At 50.8% G+C, this 21,363-nt stretch overlaps 4 protein-coding genes across 8 annotated transcripts; 2 read left to right on the top strand and 2 right to left on the bottom strand.

Moving 5' to 3' along the window:
- Positions 1 to 472: 472 nt before the first annotated feature.
- On the bottom strand, positions 473 to 1,642 carry CENPX (centromere protein X). The gene is made up of 5 exons (XM_031599018.2): positions 1,569 to 1,642; positions 1,441 to 1,492; positions 1,307 to 1,360; positions 1,066 to 1,154; positions 473 to 984 (listed from the first exon to the last, which is right to left on the bottom strand). The coding sequence occupies exons 1-5, from the start codon at positions 1,596 to 1,598 to the stop codon at positions 970 to 972; spliced, it is 240 nt and encodes a 79-aa protein (XP_031454878.1). The 5' UTR covers positions 1,599 to 1,642; the 3' UTR covers positions 473 to 969.
- A 50-nt stretch (positions 1,643 to 1,692) lies between these two features.
- Positions 1,693 to 11,973, top strand: LRRC45 (leucine rich repeat containing 45). 2 transcript variants are annotated; one of them, XM_090121883.1, is made up of 18 exons: positions 1,693 to 1,928; positions 2,064 to 2,125; positions 3,187 to 3,257; positions 3,539 to 3,717; positions 4,361 to 4,489; positions 4,765 to 4,877; positions 5,412 to 5,470; positions 5,580 to 5,657; positions 6,447 to 6,582; positions 6,885 to 6,962; positions 7,131 to 7,242; positions 7,406 to 7,476; positions 8,194 to 8,286; positions 8,892 to 8,984; positions 9,820 to 9,993; positions 10,082 to 10,229; positions 10,663 to 10,908; positions 11,435 to 11,973. In XM_090121883.1, exons 1-17 carry the CDS (start codon positions 1,709 to 1,711, stop codon positions 10,857 to 10,859), a joined length of 2,013 nt encoding a protein of 670 aa, XP_089978009.1. In that variant the 5' UTR covers positions 1,693 to 1,708; the 3' UTR covers positions 10,860 to 10,908; positions 11,435 to 11,973. The 2 variants fall into 2 exon arrangements, with proteins under 2 accessions (XP_089978009.1, XP_031454867.1); XM_031599007.2 differs by having other exon boundaries at positions 10,663 to 11,973.
- Positions 11,974 to 12,907: 934 nt separating this feature from the next.
- RAC3 (Rac family small GTPase 3) lies at positions 12,908 to 17,983 on the top strand. 4 transcript variants are annotated; one of them, XM_090121890.1, is made up of 7 exons: positions 12,957 to 13,079; positions 14,872 to 14,918; positions 15,093 to 15,164; positions 15,406 to 15,523; positions 16,052 to 16,114; positions 16,592 to 16,751; positions 16,867 to 17,983. In XM_090121890.1, the coding sequence occupies exons 2-7, from the start codon at positions 14,911 to 14,913 to the stop codon at positions 16,995 to 16,997; spliced, it is 552 nt and encodes a 183-aa protein (XP_089978016.1). In that variant the 5' UTR covers positions 12,957 to 13,079; positions 14,872 to 14,910; the 3' UTR covers positions 16,998 to 17,983. The 4 variants fall into 4 exon arrangements, with proteins under 4 accessions (XP_031454874.1, XP_089978016.1, XP_089978015.1 ...); XM_090121889.1 differs by having other exon boundaries at positions 14,872 to 14,923; XM_031599014.2 differs by lacking the exon at positions 14,872 to 14,918 and having other exon boundaries at positions 12,908 to 13,079.
- DCXR (dicarbonyl and L-xylulose reductase) lies at positions 17,969 to 20,998 on the bottom strand. The gene is made up of 8 exons (XM_031599012.2): positions 20,845 to 20,998; positions 20,680 to 20,777; positions 20,447 to 20,601; positions 19,565 to 19,607; positions 19,159 to 19,258; positions 18,946 to 19,010; positions 18,745 to 18,862; positions 17,969 to 18,271 (listed from the first exon to the last, which is right to left on the bottom strand). Exons 1-8 carry the CDS (start codon positions 20,900 to 20,902, stop codon positions 18,168 to 18,170), a joined length of 741 nt encoding a protein of 246 aa, XP_031454872.1. The 5' UTR covers positions 20,903 to 20,998; the 3' UTR covers positions 17,969 to 18,167.
- Between the last annotated feature and the right edge of the window lie 365 nt (positions 20,999 to 21,363).

The following is a 21,363-nucleotide window of genomic DNA, read 5'->3' as shown; positions in this document are numbered from 1 at the left end:
CACAGCCCTTTGGACACACGGCTGTCAGCTGCTTTCCATGCAGCCAGCTCTGCGCTTCCCAACAAAGCTGGTTCAGTTGTGTGGGTCCTTTCCTCCATGTGCGAGGTTTCCTATTTCACAGCTCCCCCATTCTGCCCCCCTGCCGGCCCAGGGGCCGAGCTGTCCCATGATGTGGGATTCTCACACATGCTGTTTGTTATTCTGTCCTTTTTCCTTTCGTTCTACAAAGATTTAAAGAAAGAGGGTGGGTGAGGGGAAAACCGTGCGAGTCTTTGAAGCAACTTGACTTTTGATGATTAATTGCAGCAATGAGCCTGCACGAGGGAGGGAGCCTCGTTTTTGATTTATTGATGTTTCTTTGTGAGAACAAATTTATAGCAGAGGGGAAGCAGCTTCTGAGGAGAATATCAAATGGTTAAAAGGTTCTGAGCGCTCTTTGATGTCACAGCCCTGGAGAAATACTGGAAGGTAGTGAAGGACAGACACTGTTTATTTATAAAATAAAGATCAGATACCTGCTTTTGGCAAGAGCCTGTAACGGAGCTCCTGCTAACAACCTATTCATTAGCCAGGCTTGGAGCCGGACCTGAAGTTTCTGCCACTGCCGCCCGCTGAGATGAGGAGAGCCTGATGTTTGGATGACATTTCGAGCCATTAAGTCTTTCCATGCCTCTCATCTTGCGAAGCAGCACCTGTTTCTCACATTAGCTGAGAAAGCAACAGCAGCTTTACCGTGCCGATAGGCACACCGTTAGAGAAGGAAGGCAGCGGGAGGGAAACCGGTTGTGGCCCACCAAAGCCAGTGAGTGGAGGCCTCTGTTCAAAAACAGCATCTGCCTTCAGAGCCTTGGGACAGGAGCTGGGAAGCAGTAGGGTAGAGGAAGGTGGCACTGTTCTTCCTAGAGCTGGACTGAGCATCAGGTCGGGATCTTCTGCCAGCAGCTGACACGTCGCTTCTGCTGCACGTCTCTAGAAATCTAGAAGCTGTAAAGAAAGAGAAGAGCAGGGGCTAAAGGCAGCAAACCCCTGGGGCGCAGATGAAGGTAAGGAAGCAGCCTCACTCACCAGCTGGGGCAGCACCTTCTCCACGTGCTCGATGTCCACCTTCTCCAGGTCCTCCGCCTGTGCCTGTCGCGCTGCTCGCGCCGCCGCTTCTGCGGTGCAGCCGGGGAGAGAGCGCTGCGACGGCGGTGCTCGGGGCGGGGAGGGGGGGGACACATCACCCCGGGCCGGGAGGGGGGGCAGGGCGGGGTGAGGTGAGGGCGGTCCGGGGACGCGGGTGGGCCGGGGGCTGCGGCGCGCTCACCTCGCACGAAGACCTTCAGCAGCTCCGCCATCAGCAGCAGCGCGTCGCCGTTAACTGCGAGCACAGAGCGCTAAGGGGGGTGGGGGGAACGCGGGTGAGGCCCCCCCCCCAGCGCCGGCCCCGCCGCCCCGTACCTCGCGTCCTCCCGTCTCGGAAATGCAGCCGCAGCAGCCGCTCCACCGTCTCCTGCGCGGAGAGAGAAGCGGTGAAGCGGGGCGGGGCCGCTCGGACCGGGGCCGCTCCGCTCAGCTCCGCTCCGCACCTTCCTGAAGCCGCCTTCCCGCTCCTCCATGGCGCCGCCCGTCCCGCCTCCCTGACGCGCGCGGGGCGGAGCGGAGCGGATCTCGGCTGCTCCTCGGCGGCAGCGCCGCGCTCGGCGGCGGTCGGTACGGCCCCGCGGCCATGGAGGAGTTCCGGCGGGCCTACGAGCGGCTGTGCGCGGCGCCGCAGGACGCCGTGCTGCGGAGGCTGAGGGAGCGCGGGGAGGCGCCGGGTCGGGCCCGCCTGGACCTGGCGGAGCAGAGCCTCTCGTTGGAGACGTGCGGGGCGCTGGGCCGCCTGCTGCCCGGGGCCGCGCACCTCGCTGAGGTGGCGCTCGGAGATTGCGGCCTGAGCGAGGACGGTGGGCGCGGGGGGGGAAACGGGCGGGGAGCCGCGCTGCTCGAATGGAGCCGATCCCGTTGCTGAGGGACGGCGTTGTTGCGTCCGGCCCGGGCGGAGCGTGAAGTAAAACGGCTTTCTGTCTTTTCGTACCCAGGTGTGAAACTCCTGCTGCACGGTCTGTGTTCCAATACCACCGTCAAATCTTTGGATTTGAAGGTGAGGTTGTTAAGAGTCTGTGGCCCTGTTTGCGCCTCTCTCAGGGCAGCCCCCTCAAATCGTAGCCCCGTGCCCTGTGAGGCCCCAAGAGCTGCGGTGATCTCAGGCTGCCACCGATTGTCCTTAGGATGTGGTAGAGATACTGGGAAGGGATTGGAACGAGAGCTGTTGGAGAGGGTCCAGAGGAGGGCCACGAAGATGATCAGGGGGCTGGAGCCCCTCCACTACAACGACGGGCTGAGGGAGCTGGGCTTGTTCAGCATGGAGAAAAGAAGGCTGTGGGGTGACCTCAGTTCAGCCTTCAGTACCTAAAGGGAGCCTACAAACAGGAGGGGAGTCAGCTCTTTGAAAGGGTAGATAACGGCAGGACAAGGGGAAATGGTTTTAAGTAGAAAGAGGGAAGATTTAGGTTGGATGTCAGGGGGAAGTTCTTTACTGTGAGAGCGGTGAGGTGCTGGAACAGCTGCCCAGAGAGGCTGTGGATGCCCCGTCCATCCCCGGAGGTGTTCAAGGCCAGGTTGGGTGGGGCCCTGGGCAGCCTTGTCTAGTATTAAAGGGGAGGTTGGTGGCCCTGCTTGTGGCAGAGGGTTGGAGATTTGTGATCCTTGAGGTCCCTGCCAACCCAAGCCATTCTATGATTATATGATAAGAGTAAAACAAAGACAGAGGGATGGGGAAAGAAATAGGAACACGAGCTCAGATGGAGTTAGAAGCATCTCCACAGCACAGCTGTGCAGTTCTGTGCATGTCTTGTTCTCCTGCACCTCCATTTCTGCCATAGCTCCCTATAACTATCTTGCAGCTCATCCTTTGGTTTTGATAGGAAGTCGTTGCTGTGGATCATTGGTCTATTGCTGCATGGTCATTTGGAGGCTTTCCATTAGTTTTCTCTGTTAATTAGTGCATTTGTAGCAGCTTGACTCGAGCATCCCACTGGCTGGTGTACATCTGCTTTAACAGACTGAAATCAGCATTACAGCGAGATTGCACCTGGTGCTGTTAGATGGGATGGCTGCATTGGAGCAAAGTGTTTCACTGATCACACAGCACTTTCGTTTCAGGGCAATAACCTGCGAACCACAGGAGCTGAGGCGCTGGGAAAACTTCTTAGGCAGAACAAATCAATCAGGAGGTAAGAAATTGTATCTCTTTCTTTCTGTTATTTCTACCGAATGGAACCTCAAGTTAGAAAAGAATGAGGGATGAGGGTGAATTTCTTGGGCTAGGAGGAATGTCAAGCAGTGCCTATGCCTTAGGTGAAGGAGTGAGAACTGGAGGTGCCTCTTCTGGGGATGCAGAGCACTCTGCTCCCTGAGGCTGTGTTAGGGTGGCTGGGTGCTGTGATCCAAGTATCATTCAGGCTCTTGCAGCTTTCTCTTTATAAACTCCAATCCTGTCTGACTTTTTCCTTAGCCTAATCCTGGAATGGAACAGCCTGGGTGTATGGGAGGAAGGTTTTTCCTTTTTCTGCCAGGGACTGGGAGCAAACAACTTTCTCCAGCGGTTAGATCTGCGCAACAACCAGATCAACCATCATGGGGCAGGAGAGCTGGCCACAGCACTGAAACGAAACGCCAGCCTTCAGGAGTTGGGTAAGAGTGGCTACTTGTCCACCTACACATGTTCACATGTACATGAATTCATTGTAGCCAACGCTGATCTCTGCCAACCAGTTTGCATCATTCCCAGTTCTTATTAGCCTGGATCACTTTGTATGGTGGGAACTGTCACTGAGATCTCTGGAACCCATCCTGCAGATGAAGATTCCTTGGAGAGGAGCAAGTGGAGAAGAGAATGTGTTTGTACCTATTTGTGGTTCCATTAACAGGCCTTGTGCCCAACTATGGGACTTACTTTACACTTGCTTTGCTCTTACTAAGGAATTTTGCTAGAATTTAATTTCAGAAAATGTGGCTCTTGGTTCTGATTCTTTCCCAGCCATGAGTTGTGGTTGTGGAAGGAAAGCCCATGAGATGAAAATACGAGAGGAATTGTGTACCTTTTGTGTGGCTCTCTGCACTTCAAATTCATTTTTGCCTTCCTGCTTTGCCAGTTGTTTTCCTTCCCTCTCATTCATCTTGAAAAGGGAGGTAGTAGTCACTACTGTGTTTGTGCTGAGACCTTATGGGATTAGTTAGCCGTGCATGTAGAGGTATAAAGAGCATGGCTTCTCTTGAGCCTTGTGTGTTTCAGCAGATATGTGGCTACTGGGGTGAAAGATTGCTTTCTGTATAGATTTACGTTGGAATAACATTGGGCTTCTGGGAGGCCGAGCTTTGCTGAACTGCCTGCAGAGCAACAAGACCCTGAAGAAGCTGGAACTGGCTGGGAACAATGTTCCCAGTGACATCTTAAAAGCTGTGGGTAAGTAGGACTTAGAATTATAGAATTATATAGGTAGGAAAAGACCCTTCAGATCATCAGATCCTCTTATCAACCTAACTCTACTGAGTGTACCAGTAAACCATGTCCCTAAGTGCATGGGAGAGAATCAGTAACTCTTCTCCACTCTCAGCACTTGGGGGATATAGGGTACTTGCTGCTCCAAAAGAGAGCTTTCCCTCCTCCCCTGCATTTCTCAGCAGCCTGTACGCAGTGCTCAATGTTATTTCTTTGCTCTCCTGTTCTCTCTGCATCAGAACAAGCCATGGATCACAACCAGGACCGTCAAACTATCCTCAGTGAGACACAACACCGAACTTGTGTGCTCAGCAAGGAGATACTGAATCTGAAGGATGAGAAGACCAAGCAGGTCAGCCATCCTACGTCAGCACTTCAAACTGGTCAGCTGGAATCCAGTGCCTTCCCTCAGTGTCCCATTGTGCAGCCAAATATGCCTGGATGTGTTTATGAGCAGTACACAGCACTGTTCAGTAAATAGGCTCCTTCCTCTGAGCTAGTTTGCCCAGGAATCAAATCTCTGACAGTACAGGTACTCACACATCTCCTGCTGAGCATATTCACTCTGGGTTCTTGAGGAGTTCTGGTGGTTTCCTTTGCCCATATTCATACTTTTGTTTTCTTTAGTAACTGATTTGATGTTTTCTGAACAGTGAAAACTTAGAAATATCACTCAGTTTTCCTTCTGGCCCTCAGTGGTGCAGAGCCCTGCAGTTAATGGCCTCAGTCAGACATGCTGATGAACCCTTTCAAAACTGCAGTTTGGTTTCTTCCAAGAGAGTGGCGTGAGCTCTCTGCTGCTGTCAGTAGGAAGAGAAAGCTGACGTTTATAAATGCTCCAAGCTGATGGTGTTCATTTTTTAATGGGTGTGTGCCTTGTTCACAGTTCTTGGATTTGATGGACACAATAGACAAACAGAGAGAAGAAATAGCCAGGAGTGGCAGGTGAGTTGGATTTGAGTGCTTTCTGCTGTTGGACAGCAGCATTGGATCCTTCACATTTTCTGATAGAAATTAGCCACCCCTTTTTTTTTTCTTTCTTCCCCAAATTCAGGATATCTGCGGGACGTGTCAGCCAGCTGCAGGAAGCATTGAATGAGCAGCACTCTATTATGAATTCACTGAAAGCCAAGTATGGAGGAGGAAAGCCTTAACCTTCTCAATCTTCTGTGCTGTATAGGCGGTGCTGAGCAGAGCTTTTTAAGGGGCTGAACTAAAGTGGCTGGCTTAGTATTTCACATAATCATATCTGCATTAATACCCAGAAATGATGGCCAGATCAGGTTTTTAGATAACTAATTATGACCAGATCAGGCTTTGATTAAAAACACAGTGCACAGCTGTAGGAGCAGGTGAAATACAGAGAGTGAACAAAAAGAAAAAGAACTGTGGGGATGGGGACATTTTTCTTCCACAGTTTGCAGCCTGGTGAGAGTCTGTACCTGCTTTCCCTGGCAGTTGACAGTATTCTCTGAGAGCCACTGTAGACATGGGGGAACATGACCAGCCAGGTTTTGTGTTCAGGAGCAGTGAGCTGGAACTGCCTAACAGTGCTGTTAGACTGTGTAGAGCCGTATGTGTGTGAGAGTGGTTGGACTTCAAACACTAATGACACTGGCTAGTTCAGCTAAAAGTGGCATGGTGCCTCAGGGTGGACGTGTCCTCGTATACAGAGTAAGCAGATCACTTTCACTGCCCGTGTTCAAAATTCTATCCCTAATTTTAAAGAATCTTGCAGCGGTGTAAAAGAGCCAGCCTTATTCTCCCCTGAGAGTGGGCAAATCCTGGAGGGGTCCAGGTATGGAAATCACTTCATTGAAAATAGGCTCACATATGTTAGCATCTTTTACCATGTAGTGTATGATGCTCTCTTGGGAGTGTCTGTCTTAGAAGGGGCTCTGGAAAGTGTTTCTTTATGCAGGCTGCAGATGACTGAAGCTGCCCTGGCTCTGTCTGAGCAAAAGGTGCACAACCTGGGAGAGCTGCTGAGTGCCACCAAACAGGAACAGGCCAACATGGCTGAGCGCCACTTTGCAGAGCTCCAGCAGCAAAAGCAGGTGGGCTGGGTCAATCCTAGTTAGGTTTGAGAACTGGGCTCTGGGTCATACCTGCTTTGTGTGGGTTTGGGGGATGCTGGTTGGGTTAGGCAAGCATGACTCCTGCCATGAGTGGGTTTTCCACAGCTGCTGTGACAAATGTCCCTGTGGAAATGAGACAGGTGAATGTGAGGGTGGAGAGGAGCTGGGGCGTTTGTGGGTGGGTTGGATTTTGTTGGGTGCAGTGTTGGTTGTGCTAACTTGGTGGTGCAGAGAACTAAGGTGAGTATGTGAGTTCTTTTTAATTCTGCTGCTATTTGCAGGAAGGTGCTGATCGGGAAGGCAAGCTTTTCCGTGACTTATCTGCCAGCAATGAGAAGAACTTGTTTCTAAGAAACCAGGTAGGAAAGGAGGTTCAGCACTGGGAGGTGGGACCTGGGTGATATTTGCCTCTGCTCCACGTATGTCCTCTGCTTTGGCTCCTGTTTGTCTCTGCTGATTGTTCTGTACAGCTAACTTGCTCTGCTAATAGGAGAAGAAACTCCTTCGTGACAGTGATTTCCTGTTAGGTGGATGAGTTGGAGAAGAAGTGTAAAGTGCAGCAGGATCAGTTATTCCAGCTAAAACAAGACCTGACCAACACAACAGCAGAGCTGAAGCTGCGGGCTGTGCAGGCTGAGGGTAAGTGGAAGATTAAAAGCAGCTTATGGGCACCCTTAGAGTATCGTTACCATCAGTGAGTCAGTGATGCAGGACAGGAAAAGAGAAAGCTTATGGTGTGGTGTAAATACAGCCTACGTGGCAGGAGTGCCTTAGTTCTGATGTGCCTGCTTTTCATCTGCAGAGCGCCTGGAAATGGAAAAAAGAAGATTTAAACAAAGTCTTGAAGACATGGAATCACTTCGCTTAAAAGAGGTAAGAAAGGCATTTCTGTAGGATATCTCTAGCTTCGTGAGGTTCATCTCTCTTTGATCCTGGCCATTGGAGGCCATTATTTGCACTTCAGTTTTAAAAATAGTGGATTGAGACTTACTGTGTAATAGACTTTTTCTATAAGAAGAGCTTAACTGAAGAGATCACAGGGCATTCTATCTGTTAGCAAGTTTTGTAACTTGTATGGATATAAGCCAGAGTGGTATGTGACTGCCAGAGAGGCATGGAGGCTGGTGCTTGTGTCAGTCTTGCTAGGCATAGTGTTAATTATCAATAAGTAATCTTGTCCTGCTCAGTGAAATCAAGATACATTAGAATGAATTAAGATATACGTGCAAACAATCCTCTAAGGCGACTCAGCCTGCTTCTATCTTCTCTATTATGTTTCAGAGGGATGGAGAGAACAAGAGGCTGTGATCAGCTCTGTTTGGAATGTTTATGGAGGTGTCAAATCCCTTACAAATAAAAAATATCTCCATAGATTTGGAGATCTTGTGAGAAAAGACACAGGACAAGAGGATGTTAGTCACATTAAAACTAGAAAATGATTCTCTGGTCTTTTGTACCACTTGAAGATAAGAGCTCATTAAACTTTGCCTGGAAGGGATGCTCTTTTTCATGCTCAATGGCCATGCTGTTATGCTTGGAGATATGAGTGGTTTTCTGGCACTTGTTTAAATGTTTTCTGCTGCTGTGCAGGTGGATCACTTGACACAGCACATGGAGGCCAGTGAACGTTCTCTGCAAGACAGAGTGCAGAGGCTGGAGGCCATCAGGATAGCCCTGGAGGAGGTGAGAGTGGGTGCTCTAGGTGCATTCAGGTGGGAAAGGAAGAGCATGCCTCAGGTGCTCTGTGAAATCCTCTAGTGCTGACCTATGTAAAGACTGTCACGTGTGATGGGAAGGAACAAAAGAGAGCAGCTGGGGCATTCAGTTTACCCACTAAAATTATTTTAACTGCTTATGACTAAAGAATGAGAAGCTTCCATGGAGAAACTTGTAGATTGTGTTTGAACAAAAATAGTTACCTCTGAACATGGTTGGATTCTTACCAGGATTTGACTCTACAGATTTCCTGTTGGGAGTTCCAGGCCATGTAGCATGTTTCTCCTGATCTGTTCCCCAGCTAGATCCACTGCTGCCCTCTCCTATTCCCTTGCTTTTGGAAAGCTTCACCTGTTACTTGCCCCTTTATAACTGACATTTTCACTGAATTTATGTGGCAATCTCAGGGTGAGAAAAGGTGTGTAATTTGGTCTTGTTCACCCTGTCCCTGAGTGACAGGGGCAGTTGTGTCGCTTTGTAGTCTGTGACTAGGAAGCTGCTGATGTCTTCTGGTTGGTGCTTCAATGATGGAGCTTCTCTATCCGGAAAGATCATTCCTGTTTCTGTGGCAGGAGCTGAGCCAAGTCAAAGCAGCTGCACTCACTGAGCGAGGCCATGCAGAAGAAGAGTTAATAAAGGTTCGGAATCAGGCACGGTTGGATGAGGTAAGGACTGGCTATGGGTTCTGATCTCTGGGAAGGTGAATTTCGCTTCCTGGCTTGTTTTTGCTGTAGGGAGATGATGAATAATTCCTTTCTCTGGGCTTCATTGTCCAATGAATAGTTTGATTTCTAAGGAAGGAGTTCAGAGAAGTCTGAATTGTCTCCAGAGTGTCCTGATCTGTTCTGTGCTTTCCAGTAGTATCAGAACTGATGTGGATACTGTCAAAGCAGAACTTAGGTATCTAAATTACCAAGTTGTGGAGCTAGCAGTCAGGTATAGATGCAGTTTACCAGCAACTTTCCTGTGCTGTTGTGTATCTCTGGACTCAGAAGCATTTCCCCAAATGGCAGCTGCTGCTGCTGGATGAAAAGGCATTGCAGAGTTGAATTTTGTAAAATAGCAATGAAGTGAACACCATGTAAAAGAGAATGAGGAAAATAAAAATACAGCAAAAACAGTTAAAATTTTTGCTTATACACAGCAACACATAAGAAAATGCTTTACAGTGTTAAAACATAGAAAAGCTGTTGTTTGTGTTAGAACAGCAGTAGGTAAACCACATACAGCTGTGGTTCAGAGCCATTCAGGATAAAGAGGAGGTGAAGTATCATTAGATGTGAACACCAGAGGTGGCACTGGTAGCAGAAAGCAGCTTAGATTGTCTCCTGAATGCAAAGGATTTGTGCTCTAGCTATTATAGGTACATCATGTGCTTGCTTGTTCTTCAGTATCAGCTGGCTGAACCAAGGCTTCATGGTGTTGGGAACAAAAATGGGAATATCCCTTCACAGGAATGGAATAGAACTGATGTGGTTTTTTTTTCTTTGTATCTTACAGCAGCAACGACTGGAACACCTTGAAGAGAAGCTGCGGCTGATGACTGAAGCACGTGATGAAGCTCAGAACTGCTGCCTCAAACAAAAACAGATGGTTGGTGAGGCTCAAGTCAAGGCCAATCAATTGAGCCTGCATGCTGATGGACTCAGAAGGAGAATAGAGGAACTTCAGCAGGTAATTTCATCTGGAGCAGAGAGAGTCACTGTGGGAGCAGAACAAATTACAAAAGTTGTTTGGTTAATTGTGGATTTGTCTTTGTCAGGATCTGAACAGTAAGGAACAGGAAAAAGTGACAGAAGTAAATAAAGTGAAAGTGGAATTACAGGAGCAGATTGGACACCTACAGGCTGAACGTACAGCACAGGAAGGGCTGAGAGAGAAGATTGCAGCCCTGGAGAGACAGCTGAAAGGTGGTGGATCCTTCCATGCTTTTCAAATTGTAATGTGTAGTAGCCTACATTGGGCCTTAGATTGAGCTGTGCTTACAGGTGACAGAGGTGCTTCCTACCTTTGAATACAAATCTACCCTCCATCCTGCTGTTTTTGCAGGGATTCTTATCCTCATTTTATTGAGACCACGACTTAGTAATATACTGTCCAAAGCTGCACAGCAAGCAAAATGTTGGAACTTCCTGCACAGTGATGTGTAACATCATGTCTTTGCAAAACCTTTCCCACTGTCTCGTGCAGCTGAAGGTTTCTTGCAGCTTATCTCGTGCTTGTTGCTCACCCTGTTTGTGCTACAGCAGGTGCTGTAGCTACACCCTGTGCCTACAGCAACTTGTTTCTGTTTGTTCTAGGAGCACCCAAATTTTCTGTACCAATGCTGCTTTTCTTTCACAGTCCTGTCAAGTAATCACCGAGAGGCACTGCTGGACAAAGAAGGTGAAATCTCTATGTTGATGGAGAAGCTGAGAATGAAAGAGGCTGACATCTCCAGGATGAGAGAAGAAGAAGCCCAGCGAGCAAGTATATTGCAGAATGCCATCATGGCATATGTGCAGGGATCCTCCTTGGGAACCCACAGTTTGAGGAAATGAGAGTGTGTCTTAAAGAACCCAGGTACCAGGAAGAGGATAAACTACTCAGGTACAGCCTCTTTTTTTTGTAAGCAAGACACTTTTGTCAGAGTGGGGTGGCCTGAAGGCTTGCAAGGAGAAAACCCCTCTTGTTCTTCAGAAATCTTGTTCCCAGCAGCATAAAGGAGAGGAGGAAGGAGCCATACTCAGCTCAGATAGAGGCTTATGGGTCTGAATTTGTGCTGTAGAGTCCTTAATCTGCACTGATACAGCATTTGAAGCTGTTTCTGTGCTCTTTACAGTGCCATTCTGCCAGCATGCTTTGTTAATACCAGTGGGATTTTATGTTCCCTGAAAAGCACTTGTTCTGAAGCACTAGTTTGAATACCAGGACTGATCACAATGCAGCCTTGTAAATGATGGGTAGCAGTGTTTACAGGTCCTTGGATGTGGGAGCCATTTACTTTACCCTGAGCCACGGGGTCCAGGAGCTGCTGGAAAGATGAATCTTTGTGTGCCCAGTGGTTATGGATGCAAGCAGTGGCTGACAGCTCACTTTGGCTTTTTGCCTTGTCCCTCTGTGACCCTGGCTGTAGTGATGGGCACAACAGAAACAGCTGTATGGAGAGGGACTGCTGTGCAGTGTCATCCATATCCTCGTTGGACAGCTGGGATTGGGCCATGGTCCACACCTCTACAACACCAACTGAGAGAGGAGTCTGTTTTCCTCCTTATTGTGGAATTCAGCCCTTTGTTAGACTTCTTGCGGCAAAAATGCAAGAAGATTTAATTCCATTATGACTTTTGGCAAAAAATGTCCTCCTGGCTTCTCAGGATCCTGGAACCAATCTGTTTTTGGGGCCTTACCTTGGAGGTGAGCTGTGGTTCTGACTGGCTGGGAAGGAGGAGTTTCCTTTCCTTGGCAGCAAAGGTCCATCGGGTGGCACAGAGAGAGGAACAGGACTCCAGGATGAGATCTTCCTGCTGCTTTTTCCAGCGAGTCTGTGTGGGAAAAATGAATGTTTCAAGAGCCAGCTGGACAACAGAACTTTGCGTGAACTGGTTGGTTTGCGTTCTTGACTTTTATATTTTTATTTTTAAATCGTTTTGCTGTGCTGTTTTAATAAAGAGCTTTTACATTTTCCATAACACGGGGCAGTGACCGGCTGGCTGACGGCTGGAGCGGAGGGCGTTGCTGCTGTGCTGCTCTCAGGGCCGTCCCGTCAGTTTGTCCTGGAGCTGAAAGCCCTGCAATGCATGGCAGCATCTGGGGCAGAGGAGCTGAAGCCGGGTGTGAGCTGGGAAATGTGCTTTGGGTGCCGGGAGGGGGGCTGCGCTGGGAGTGAATGCACTGCGGCTACAGAGACTGCTCTGTCCCATCCTGCCGGGCTACGTGAAGGGCTGGAAGGGGCCGCAGGGCGTTCAGCTGCGGGACTGAACGGAGCTGGGGGTGCCCCATCCCTGAGGGGTTCCTATGGAGGCTTTCTGTGCCAGGCTGGACGCGTCCCGAGCAAACATCCCCCAGCGCCGGGGTTGGAACTTTAAGGTCCCCGCCCCCTGGGGCCGCTCCGTGGCTCCGGCGGTTCGGCATTTGTTCCTCAGCGCTGCGGCTGCACAACGGGCGGTGCGGGCCGTACAACCGCGCTCCGCCTTCCGCTTTCACGGCACGAGGCAGCGGCGGGCGCTCAGCCCCGGCATCTCCCGCGGGGACCTCCCTCCGCCCCGCCACCTCGCAGCGCTCGGCTCTGCTCGGCGGCGCTCGGCTCTGTTCGGCTCGTCTCCGCTCGGCGGCGCTCGGTTTTGCTCCGCTCTGCGGCGTTCGGCTCTGTTCGGCTCTTCTCGGCTCGTCTCCGCTCGGCGGCGCTCGGTTTTGCACTGCTCGGCTCTGCTCGGCTCATCTCTGTTCGTCTCTGCTTGGCTCTGCTAGTCTCTGTTCGGCTCGGCTCTGCTCGGCAGCGCTCGACTCTTCTCGGCTCGTCTCCGCTCGGGGGCGCTCGGCTCTGCTCGGCTCATCTCTGCTCGGCGGCCCTCGGCTCTGCTCGGCTCAGCTCTGCTTGGCTCAGCTCTGCTCTGTTCGGCTCTTCTCGGCTCGTCTCTACTCGGCTCTGTTCGGCTCGTCTCCGCTCGGCGGCGCTCGGCTCGCCCCGCCCCGCCCGCGCGGGCTGTCACTGCGGCGGAGTCGCGGCGGCGCCGCCATCGCGGGCAGATGCAGGCGATCAAGTGTGTGGTGGTGGGCGACGGGTGAGTGCGCGGCGGCCGCGGGACGGAAGCGGCGTCGGCCCGCCCGCGCCTCGGACCTCGCGGCTCCGCACAAAGCGGGCCGGAGCCCGGCGGAGCCGACGGGAGGGAGGGAGGGCCGGCCCGGCGCGGCCCCGCCCCGCGGCCCAGGCGAGCCGGCTCGGCGAGCGGGAGGCGCCGCGAAGCCGGGGCGGGTGGAGCCGCGCGGCCGGGCCGCCATCCCGCGGGGCCGTTCCCGGAGCTGCGCCCGTGGCGGGAGCCCGCGGCCCGCCCTGCGGCTGCGGCCCGTCAGCTCGGGGCTTCGTTCGCGTCCGTCGGCGCGCAGCCGGGCCGGCCGTGCGCTCCCCTGGGTTTAAAGCCCGTCTCGCGTCGTATCGCTGTTCGGTCCCGTCGCTGCGGTGGCCGCGCAGCCTCTCCCCCGCCCCGTCTCGATGCTCGCAGGTTTTTCTCACGTCTCCTTTTGTTGTTTGCGTTCCGAAGTGAAACGCGTCGCCGCTTCTGGCTTCACCGCACGGCCTGTCGTCCTTCCCGCTCTGTTCTCTGGGCTCCTTCTGATGCCTTTGGCTGAGAACGCGGCTGTATTCAAAATACGGGCGTGCTGTGGACTCCTGGTGCTTCCTAACTTTTCCTTGCTTGTCTGATGTTTTTCTCCTCGTTATTCCCAATGTGTGCATTTCCGATCGCCACAGCAAGCATGGAGCAGAGATGCAGAGAAGTCATTGTGAATGGTCTTAGGTAGCAGCTGGTCCTTCCACCTTCCTGTGCATACAGCACCCACAAGTCTGTGTTTGGAGTCAGGTCTTCCAGTTTCTAGCTGGAGGGCCTAAAGAGGCCAGTTGGAGACTTGTCCAGTACAGCACAGCCTTGTTATAAAGAAGACAGCAAAAGCTGTGAGTGGGGTGTGCTGGAAGTGAGCTCCAGGTCTGCAGGTCGGTGGTGAGCTTTGAATGAACTTGGCTGAATGAACTTGGGTACCCAAACACTTAAGTCACAGATACGTGCATATGTTATGAATTGCATGGTTTCCCCAAGGTGCTGAATTGGGATTTAAGTTGGACATGAGAGTGTAGTGGAGCATAGCAGCTCCTGATGCAACCTCCCTGGTCTGGGCAGGGGATGTAGTGCAGGGGAGAAGCAGGGTGGATTGGTGCAGTGGTTCTGGCTGTGTAGTCCCTGTGCAGCACTGTGGTCTCTCATCCCTGAAGTCTGTTATGTCACTTTTCTGAGAATCAGGTAGGGTATAAGTGTGTCTGTTCAGGCTTACTCAAGCTCTAACAACTGTTACTGGCAGTCAATATTGGTTTCCCTTGAAGGTTCTCTGCAGCTCACAACTTTTACAGTAATAAATAAGTTGTTTTTGCTCCTGTTGCTTCTGTGTTCTTAGAAGCTTTTCCCTTCCCCTGCAGGGCCAACTGCCCTTCCTATCCTAACACAATTGTCAGCCCCTGAGTTGACCAATCTCACCTGCCTTTGCCAAAGCTCCGAGCTGATGTATTAGTGATCTACCTTGGTGCCAGAATCTCTTTCCAAACTGTCAGTAGTCATTTGGAAGTTTGCTTTTGTTTACGGATACTTATTTTTTCATCCTTTGTATATATTGACATTCAATTCCTATGTCTGAAGAGCCTGAATAGCTAGTTGTGTGCTGTTCAACGTTTTCTCACCCGCTGCTTGCCCATTTTGCTACATTATTATGGATATGTTGAGAGAGCACGCCCAGCACATAACCCTAATTTATTTCCCCTCTTGGTTTTGGAACAAATACATTTTGCCTGGTGTTCTGCTGAGGCCAAAGGAGTGGAGAAAAGGAGTAGAAGAGAGCAGTATCAGATGCATGCTGAGGTGGGGTGAGTTCAGGCCTGGTCCCTGGCAGAAAATTTTAGCCTGCTGCAGATCTGTTTCCTCATGTTAGTTTTTCACCTAACCTCATTTTTTTTGGTGGGAAAGGGTAAATTTTCCTGCCCCAGTGCTTTCTGCTCTACCCTCCTTTACGCTTGTCACTCTCATCCTCTGCAGAGCTGTAGGGAAGACCTGCTTGCTGATCAGTTACACCACGAATGCCTTTCCTGGAGAGTACATCCCCACTGTGTGAGTAATGTGCATCAGCTGCTCTTCCCTCTGTGTGTGTGTGTGTGTGTGAAAGTTGGTTTTGAGGGTGAGGAGGCTGTGAACTCTGTGGAGTATGGCTGTGTATGGGAGAAGAGGAGAGTACCCCCATGGGAATTGCATTGCACTGTGACCCCTCCTGACTCGCTGCCCCTTGGATCTCATATAATGTCACATGTAGGTCAGAACAAGATTGTCACTGATGGGGATTCTTTTTTGGCAGGTTTGATAACTATTCTGCCAATGTCATGGTAGATGGAAAGCCAGTGAATCTAGGCCTCTGGGATACAGCAGGACAAGAGGATTATGACCGACTGCGGCCTCTTTCCTATCCACAGACGGTGAGTACTGGGCTTGGACTGGCTTATGACTGCTCTACTAAGAGATTGTCACATTTTAGTTCCTACTTTGCAGTGGTGTTAGAAGAATTATGCATGTTGTAGGTAAGCTCGGGTGCATGGGATGGTGTGGAGCTGCTGTAAAGCTGAGCTGTGTTTCATATTCCCACTCTCTTTTGGTGGCATAGCTCAGTACTGGGCTTTGCTAGTGTTGCTTTCCTGGTTGTAGTATTGCTACATGGCCCCCACCACCAGGGATGAAGACTGTAGCACTATTAAGGTATTTATGATCACAGGTTCTTAACAGGTTGAGTCTAGTATTGTAAATTAAAATGAGGTCACACACTCAAAATCCATTCCTTCTCTCTCTGAATTAGTTTAGCAACCTTCATGGGGAAGGTCTTCATACAGCCAACAGTCCTTGCTGTTGAGGGTGGGTTTTTTTTTTTGGTGAGGCTCCATTTTTCACCCTCCCTCCATTATCTCTAGCTGTTCCTTTCTACACAATTGATCCTCTTGTTTCCCCCACAGGATGTTTTCTTGATCTGCTTCTCCCTCGTGAGTCCAGCCTCCTTTGAGAATGTCAGAGCCAAGGTATTGTGTTCTCCTTCTTGGTGGAAGGGAGGAACCAGAGAGGTTCACTGCCTGAGCCAACCCTGTGGCACCTACAAGCCCCACATTTCTAGCAGTTGTGTTTTGAGAAACAAAAGTAATAGTTGCTTGGTTTTAAGAGGGACCTACTCATTATTCGTGACTTCTTTGGCTAAGTTTTTGCCTCTTCAAATCTGTGTTAAAGAAGATGAGGGATGTCTTAGAAACCAAAATGGAGTTGAAGTACTATGTGCAGAGCTGGCTGATGTCATCTGTCACAATTCCATGTTTTGGTGACTTGTTACATCTGCACCAGTCTCTTTCTGCAGAGCATATCCAGAATTCTAGGTAGAAGAATCCTGTTCAGGTATTTACACTGTGTCAGATATTAGTAAAAACCTTGTTCTTTGTAGTAAATGCAGCCTCGTGGCAGTGCCTACTAGCCATGGCTACTTTTCTCATCATGCTTCTCTGTTTCAGTGGTACCCTGAGGTCCGACACCACTGCCCAAATACACCTATCATCTTGGTGGGCACCAAGCTGGACTTAAGGGATGATAAGGACACCATCGAAAGGTTACGTGATAAGAAACTGGCTCCCATCACCTACCCCCAAGGTTTGGCCATGGCTCGGGAGATTGGTGAGTGATGTGCTGGGAAGTCTTCGTGGCACGGAGCTTTTTGTTTTGGAGTGGGTGAGGGACGCTGCCTCCTGGTAGGACTGGAGTGCTTGAGCTGAAGCTCTCTTTCCCCTAGGCTCGGTAAAGTACCTTGAGTGCTCTGCCCTCACACAGCGGGGCTTGAAGACGGTGTTTGATGAAGCCATCCGGGCTGTGCTCTGCCCGCCGCCCGTGAAGAAGCCTGGCAAAAAGTGCACCATGTTCTGAGGGCTGTGGCCTAGGTGCTGGCTCAGCATGTTGTTGTCCTCCGACAGATTGCATATTAGCTGGGTGTTTCTGGAGGGGGCTGGGATGTGTAGGGCCCTTCATCATGTACGAAGTCAGTGTTTTTTAAATGTCTCTTTGATTTAACGTCAGTGTTGATGTGAAGGGGCAGTGGGGGCAGGAGACTAGCTGGGGGCTGCACAGCCCTCAGGAAAGTACAATGGGGAAGGCAAGATAGCTCCTTGGGGCAACAGGCTGTTTTGGCTCTCCTGAACTCCAAGCTGAAAGGGCTGAGACATCCATCCTGTGCTGGAAACACCTGTGTTTCATCTGCAGGTGTAACACGTGCTGAAGATCCTTGTGGGAGTGGGAAGGAAGCTGATATAAGTGGTGGTGAATGACAAGAGCAGCTGGAAGAGTAGAAGGGTCTCCTTGCCCAGCCTACTGTGGCTAACAGTTAACAAATTGGTGCTCTATCAGATACGTGCCTGAGACTGTTGAAGGAATCATAACCAGCCCCAGAAGGGGTCAAAGTAAACGAAATGTGAAGCTGAAGAACTAATCATTAGGTGCTTAATTGGATACTAGCCAAACTCAGTGAGTGAAACAGCCTTGTGCAATCAATGTATTTGCCTTTTTGTGTGCACACCCTAGGACAGCATGGTGCTGCTCCCCCCCATCAGTCTTTAGCAGGGCCTCCCCCCACAATCCAGTCTCTGCAGAGCAGGGCTGCGGTTGTTGCCTCTGTTTTGTTTTTTTCTACTAAAGAGAGCAAAGGAAGCAATGAGGTGTCTGCTAACTTCTTCTTTCCCTTCCCAAGGAAAATGCAGGCGGGCTTTATGGGTTTGGATGGAACAGGGAAAGCTTCTGAAGGGTTGTGTTTGTAGGGGGGAATAGGGTTGGAAGAAAGACAGATCCAATTTCTAATCATCATGTAGAGTGATAAGATAAAACCTTATTTGGTGCAATAAACATTCTCCATGACAGCATATGTGATCTTTATTATATAGCAGCCTTCTAAAGGTAACTTTCTGCCTCAATTCTCAAACAGGTTCTAGCTCTGCTGCCCCTCTTATCCAGCAACACTGGGTCTTTGTCACTGTTTACTATTCCTTTTAGATCTATGCAATACTAGTATGAAAATTAGACTAGGTATGAAATGCAGATGTCATCTTAGGAGACGAGAAATCCCCCATCAACCATCAGTGAGCTGCCAGTTGTCATAGCACTCTTGTCACTGAGCAGGAAAAGAATGCTGTTCACCACATCATCCACCTCTGGAATCAAACACAGAGGACATCCAATGCACCCTCAATCTGTACCAGAAAAACAAGGATCCCAAACAGTGTGTCTTTGGCCTCTCTACATGTAATTGGAGCAGGGGAATCTCTCTGCCCCCCCGGGCTGTGCTTGGTGTGATATACAGGACAGTGTGGCTGAGAGCAGGACATCCAAAAATCATCACTGTGACCAAATGATAGATACTTAATTCACAGCAACAACCAGTGCTCCCTGCAAGTCATATTCATGAATAATAGAGGAAGTTCATTCTGCTTAGCCAGAGATGACAGGGCTCTACAACAGGGGAGGGAAGTGTGCCCTGTCATCAGATGCTTTGGGAATTCAGCCACAGCCACTCAGCAGGGTTATGACTTTGCTCACAAAAAAAGGTAGCTGTGGCTGCAATGTCAGTTAGGAGGAAAGCTTGGATATTAGGAGGAGCTCAGCCTGGCAACAGGTTTAGACTGACCTGCAAACTTTCCCAGTGGAATCCGGTTAATCATGGCAGCAGATTTCTGAGGATCACTCCAGTTAATTCTCCCCATGTCGGTCATAACTACTGTGGGATTCACAGTGTTCACCCTTATCTGAGACCAAGAGCAACACACCATGTACCAAACTGCTCTGAGATGAAATGCCTTTCACGCTTCTCTTTCAGAAGGAATCTTACCTTGTGGGGTCCCAGTTCCATTGCCATTACCTTACTCAGCATATCCAAAGCACTTTTGGTAGAACCTTAAAAGAGGAAGGAAGAATGGGAAGCATTTAAGTGCACAGCACTCGGTCTGGATCATGGAGAGGTTCTTTACTCTGTCCAGAACTGGAAGCTGGAACCTTTGTGGCTGTGGGTCTCCAGCTAGTCAAAAATGAAAGGGGCACTTACAGTAAACAGCATGATCCCTCAGGGCACGCTGAGATGCCTGGCTAGAGACATTCACAATTGCACCTGGTAGCCCCTGTGCAATCATCTGCCGAGCAACGATCTGAGGAGGGGAAAAAAAAACATAACAGGATGTCAGAATCTGGACAGGAAAGAGCATGATTCCATTTGGTAGGAATCTTCTTGTGGTAGGCAAAAGAGCAAAAACAGCCACAGGATGTCCTCAGTGCCTCCCCATTGGAAGAGACAGGATCTTCACTCTCTTCTCTGACCCTGTACACACAAAATGTTGAATTGATTTTGGATGTGGTCCCCATAGCTGTCCCCCTGCCAGGACATGTCTCTGCTATGTAGAACAACTTAGTTGTTGCTGCTCGTGGAGACAACTGCAGTGACAATTCATCCTCACCTGAGAGACGTGAAGCACGGCCCGGAAATTCACATCAAAAGACCTACAAATAAATCAGATTTAAAAGTTACACAGCGTTTGCAGGCCAGGCCAGAGAGGAATTGTTCTGAGAGGCAGCAGAGGACGAACGCTGCTGGTGCTTTGGGTGATACTTAAACACGGATATAAATGCCAGGTTGATGAGCTATAGCAGCAATGGTTAACCATGTGTTCATTCAGCAGAAGCAAGCTGGGTGGTGGCCTCTGCTGTGCAGAGGGGAAGGTGCAATCATGCATCTTCCATTTCTAGCAGGACTCTGTTCTTTGGCAGACTCACACAGTACTTCTATTAAAGTTTAAACACTGATCCCTGGGCCTCAGCCCGTGGCTCCTCTTATGCAATCCAGCCTTGGTGAGGCTTTGAAACAGTAAATTTGTGTAAGAAAGGTAGAAGCAGCCCTTCTTTGAAACATAGTTCTTCCTTGGTGAGCTTTTCACCAGCTAGCACTGCAGAATGACCTAAGTAGATCCAGTCTGCTTCAAACCGATCCTTTATCATAGCCTCAAGTATTTGGTTTCTAACACAGGGACAAATTGTGACCCATCTTAGAAGGAATCGGACCCACCAGAACCTGGATCCTAAACTGGGGCACATTAGGAAATATATAATTGAAGCAAACAGATGTAATTTTTCACCGTGACCATCTCACAATCCCATAGCTGGCTTTGTCTTCTCTTTCTAAACTGCCTTAGCAGCAGCTGTCTCACTTTAGCAGTGGGACCGGACTGGAAGCTCTGGGGCTGCAGGGAGGTGATGTTACAACGTTCTCTCTGTGCCTCAGCGCTTTGCTTCAATCTCCTCTCGATATTTACAAAGAGCGTGAAAGACGAGGAGGCGCTCACCGCTCCACGGCCTCCCGTGTCACCTGCAGGAAGGGCTGCAGCATCGCCACGGCCGCGTTGTTTACCAGCAGCTCGAAGGGCCCCGCCGCGCCCACCGCCGCCTCCGTGGCGTCCCAGTCAGCCAAATCCAGGCACAGCGGTTCGATCCCGGGGCACTGCGGTGGAAGCCCGGCTCAGCGGCGCCCGGGCTCAGCGGTTTGGGGATGCGGGGGGATTCTCGGCGCCGTCCCTACCTCTCGTGCGAGGCTCTCCAGGTCCGCCGCGGTGCGGCTCAGCGCGGTTACTCGCGCTCCGGCTTTGCACAGCGCTACGGCCACGGCGCGTCCGATCCCTGCGGGGAGACGCCGTCAGCCCCGGCCCCGCTCTCGCCCCCGTCCGCTCTGCCGACCCCCGCCCACCTTTGCCGGCCCCGGTGACCAGGGCGCGGCGGCCGCGGAAGCTCGAGTCCGGCTCCATGCCGCGGGCGGACTGCGGCCGTGGGCGGAAGCGCGGCGCCGGGACGTGGGCGGTGCCGGGGCCGGGAGGCGGAGCCGGGCCGGCTGTGCGGGGACCGCGCCGTCCTCGGGGAACCGACGGTGCGACAGCCGCTGCCTGCCTGGAAAGGGCACAGCTCGGAGCATCGGGCGCGCAGAGCTCAGCTTCCTCGGCTCTGATTCTCCCTAAAGAATTCTCCTTCTCGGCTGAACGCGAGCCAGCAGCGTGCCCGGGTGGCCAAGGAGGCCAATGGCATCCTGGCTTGCATCAGGAACGGTGTTGCCAGCAGGAGCAGGGCAGTGATTGTCCCCCTGTGCTCAGCTCTGGTGAGGCCGCACCTCCAGTACTGTGTCCAGTTTTGGGCCCCTCGCTGTAAGAAAGACATCGAGGCCCTGCAGCGGGTTGAAAGAAGGGCGACAAAGCTGTGAGGGGTCTGGAGCACA

The sequence above is a fragment of the Phasianus colchicus genome, chromosome 20 (genome assembly GCF_987193195.1).
Source record: "Phasianus colchicus chromosome 20, bPhaCol1.hap1.1, whole genome shotgun sequence".
NCBI classification, from domain to species: Eukaryota; Metazoa; Chordata; class Aves; order Galliformes; family Phasianidae; genus Phasianus; species Phasianus colchicus.
This window is presented reverse-complemented; position numbering and strand designations above follow the sequence as displayed.

Coding starts and splice junctions, on each gene's coding strand:
- CENPX (XM_031599018.2), bottom strand. CDS start 1,598: ATGGAGGAGCGGGAAGGCGGCTTCAGGAAG. Junction 1,493..1,568: donor GGGAAGGCGGCTTCAGGAAG/GTGCGGAGCGGA, acceptor CTCTCCGCGCAG/GAGACGGTGGAGCGGCTGCT. Junction 1,155..1,306: donor GCTGAAGGTCTTCGTGCGAG/GTGAGCGCGCCG, acceptor GCTGCACCGCAG/AAGCGGCGGCGCGAGCAGCG.
- LRRC45 (XM_090121883.1), top strand. CDS start 1,709: ATGGAGGAGTTCCGGCGGGCCTACGAGCGGCTGTGCGCGGCGCCGCAG. Junction 4,878..5,411: donor AGGATGAGAAGACCAAGCAG/GTCAGCCATCCT, acceptor CCTTGTTCACAG/TTCTTGGATTTGATGGACAC. Junction 7,243..7,405: donor GCGGGCTGTGCAGGCTGAGG/GTAAGTGGAAGA, acceptor TTTCATCTGCAG/AGCGCCTGGAAATGGAAAAA.
- RAC3 (XM_031599014.2), top strand. CDS start 13,045: ATGCAGGCGATCAAGTGTGTGGTGGTGGGCGACGG. Junction 13,080..15,092: donor TGTGTGGTGGTGGGCGACGG/GTGAGTGCGCGG, acceptor CATCCTCTGCAG/AGCTGTAGGGAAGACCTGCT. Junction 15,165..15,405: donor GGAGAGTACATCCCCACTGT/GTGAGTAATGTG, acceptor CTTTTTTGGCAG/GTTTGATAACTATTCTGCCA.
- DCXR (XM_031599012.2), bottom strand. CDS start 20,902: ATGGAGCCGGACTCGAGCTTCCGCGGCCGCCGCGCCCTGGTCACCGGG. Junction 20,602..20,679: donor TGGAGAGCCTCGCACGAGAG/GTAGGGACGGCG, acceptor CTTCCACCGCAG/TGCCCCGGGATCGAACCGCT. Junction 19,608..20,446: donor ACACGGGAGGCCGTGGAGCG/GTGAGCGCCTCC, acceptor ATTTATTTGTAG/GTCTTTTGATGTGAATTTCC.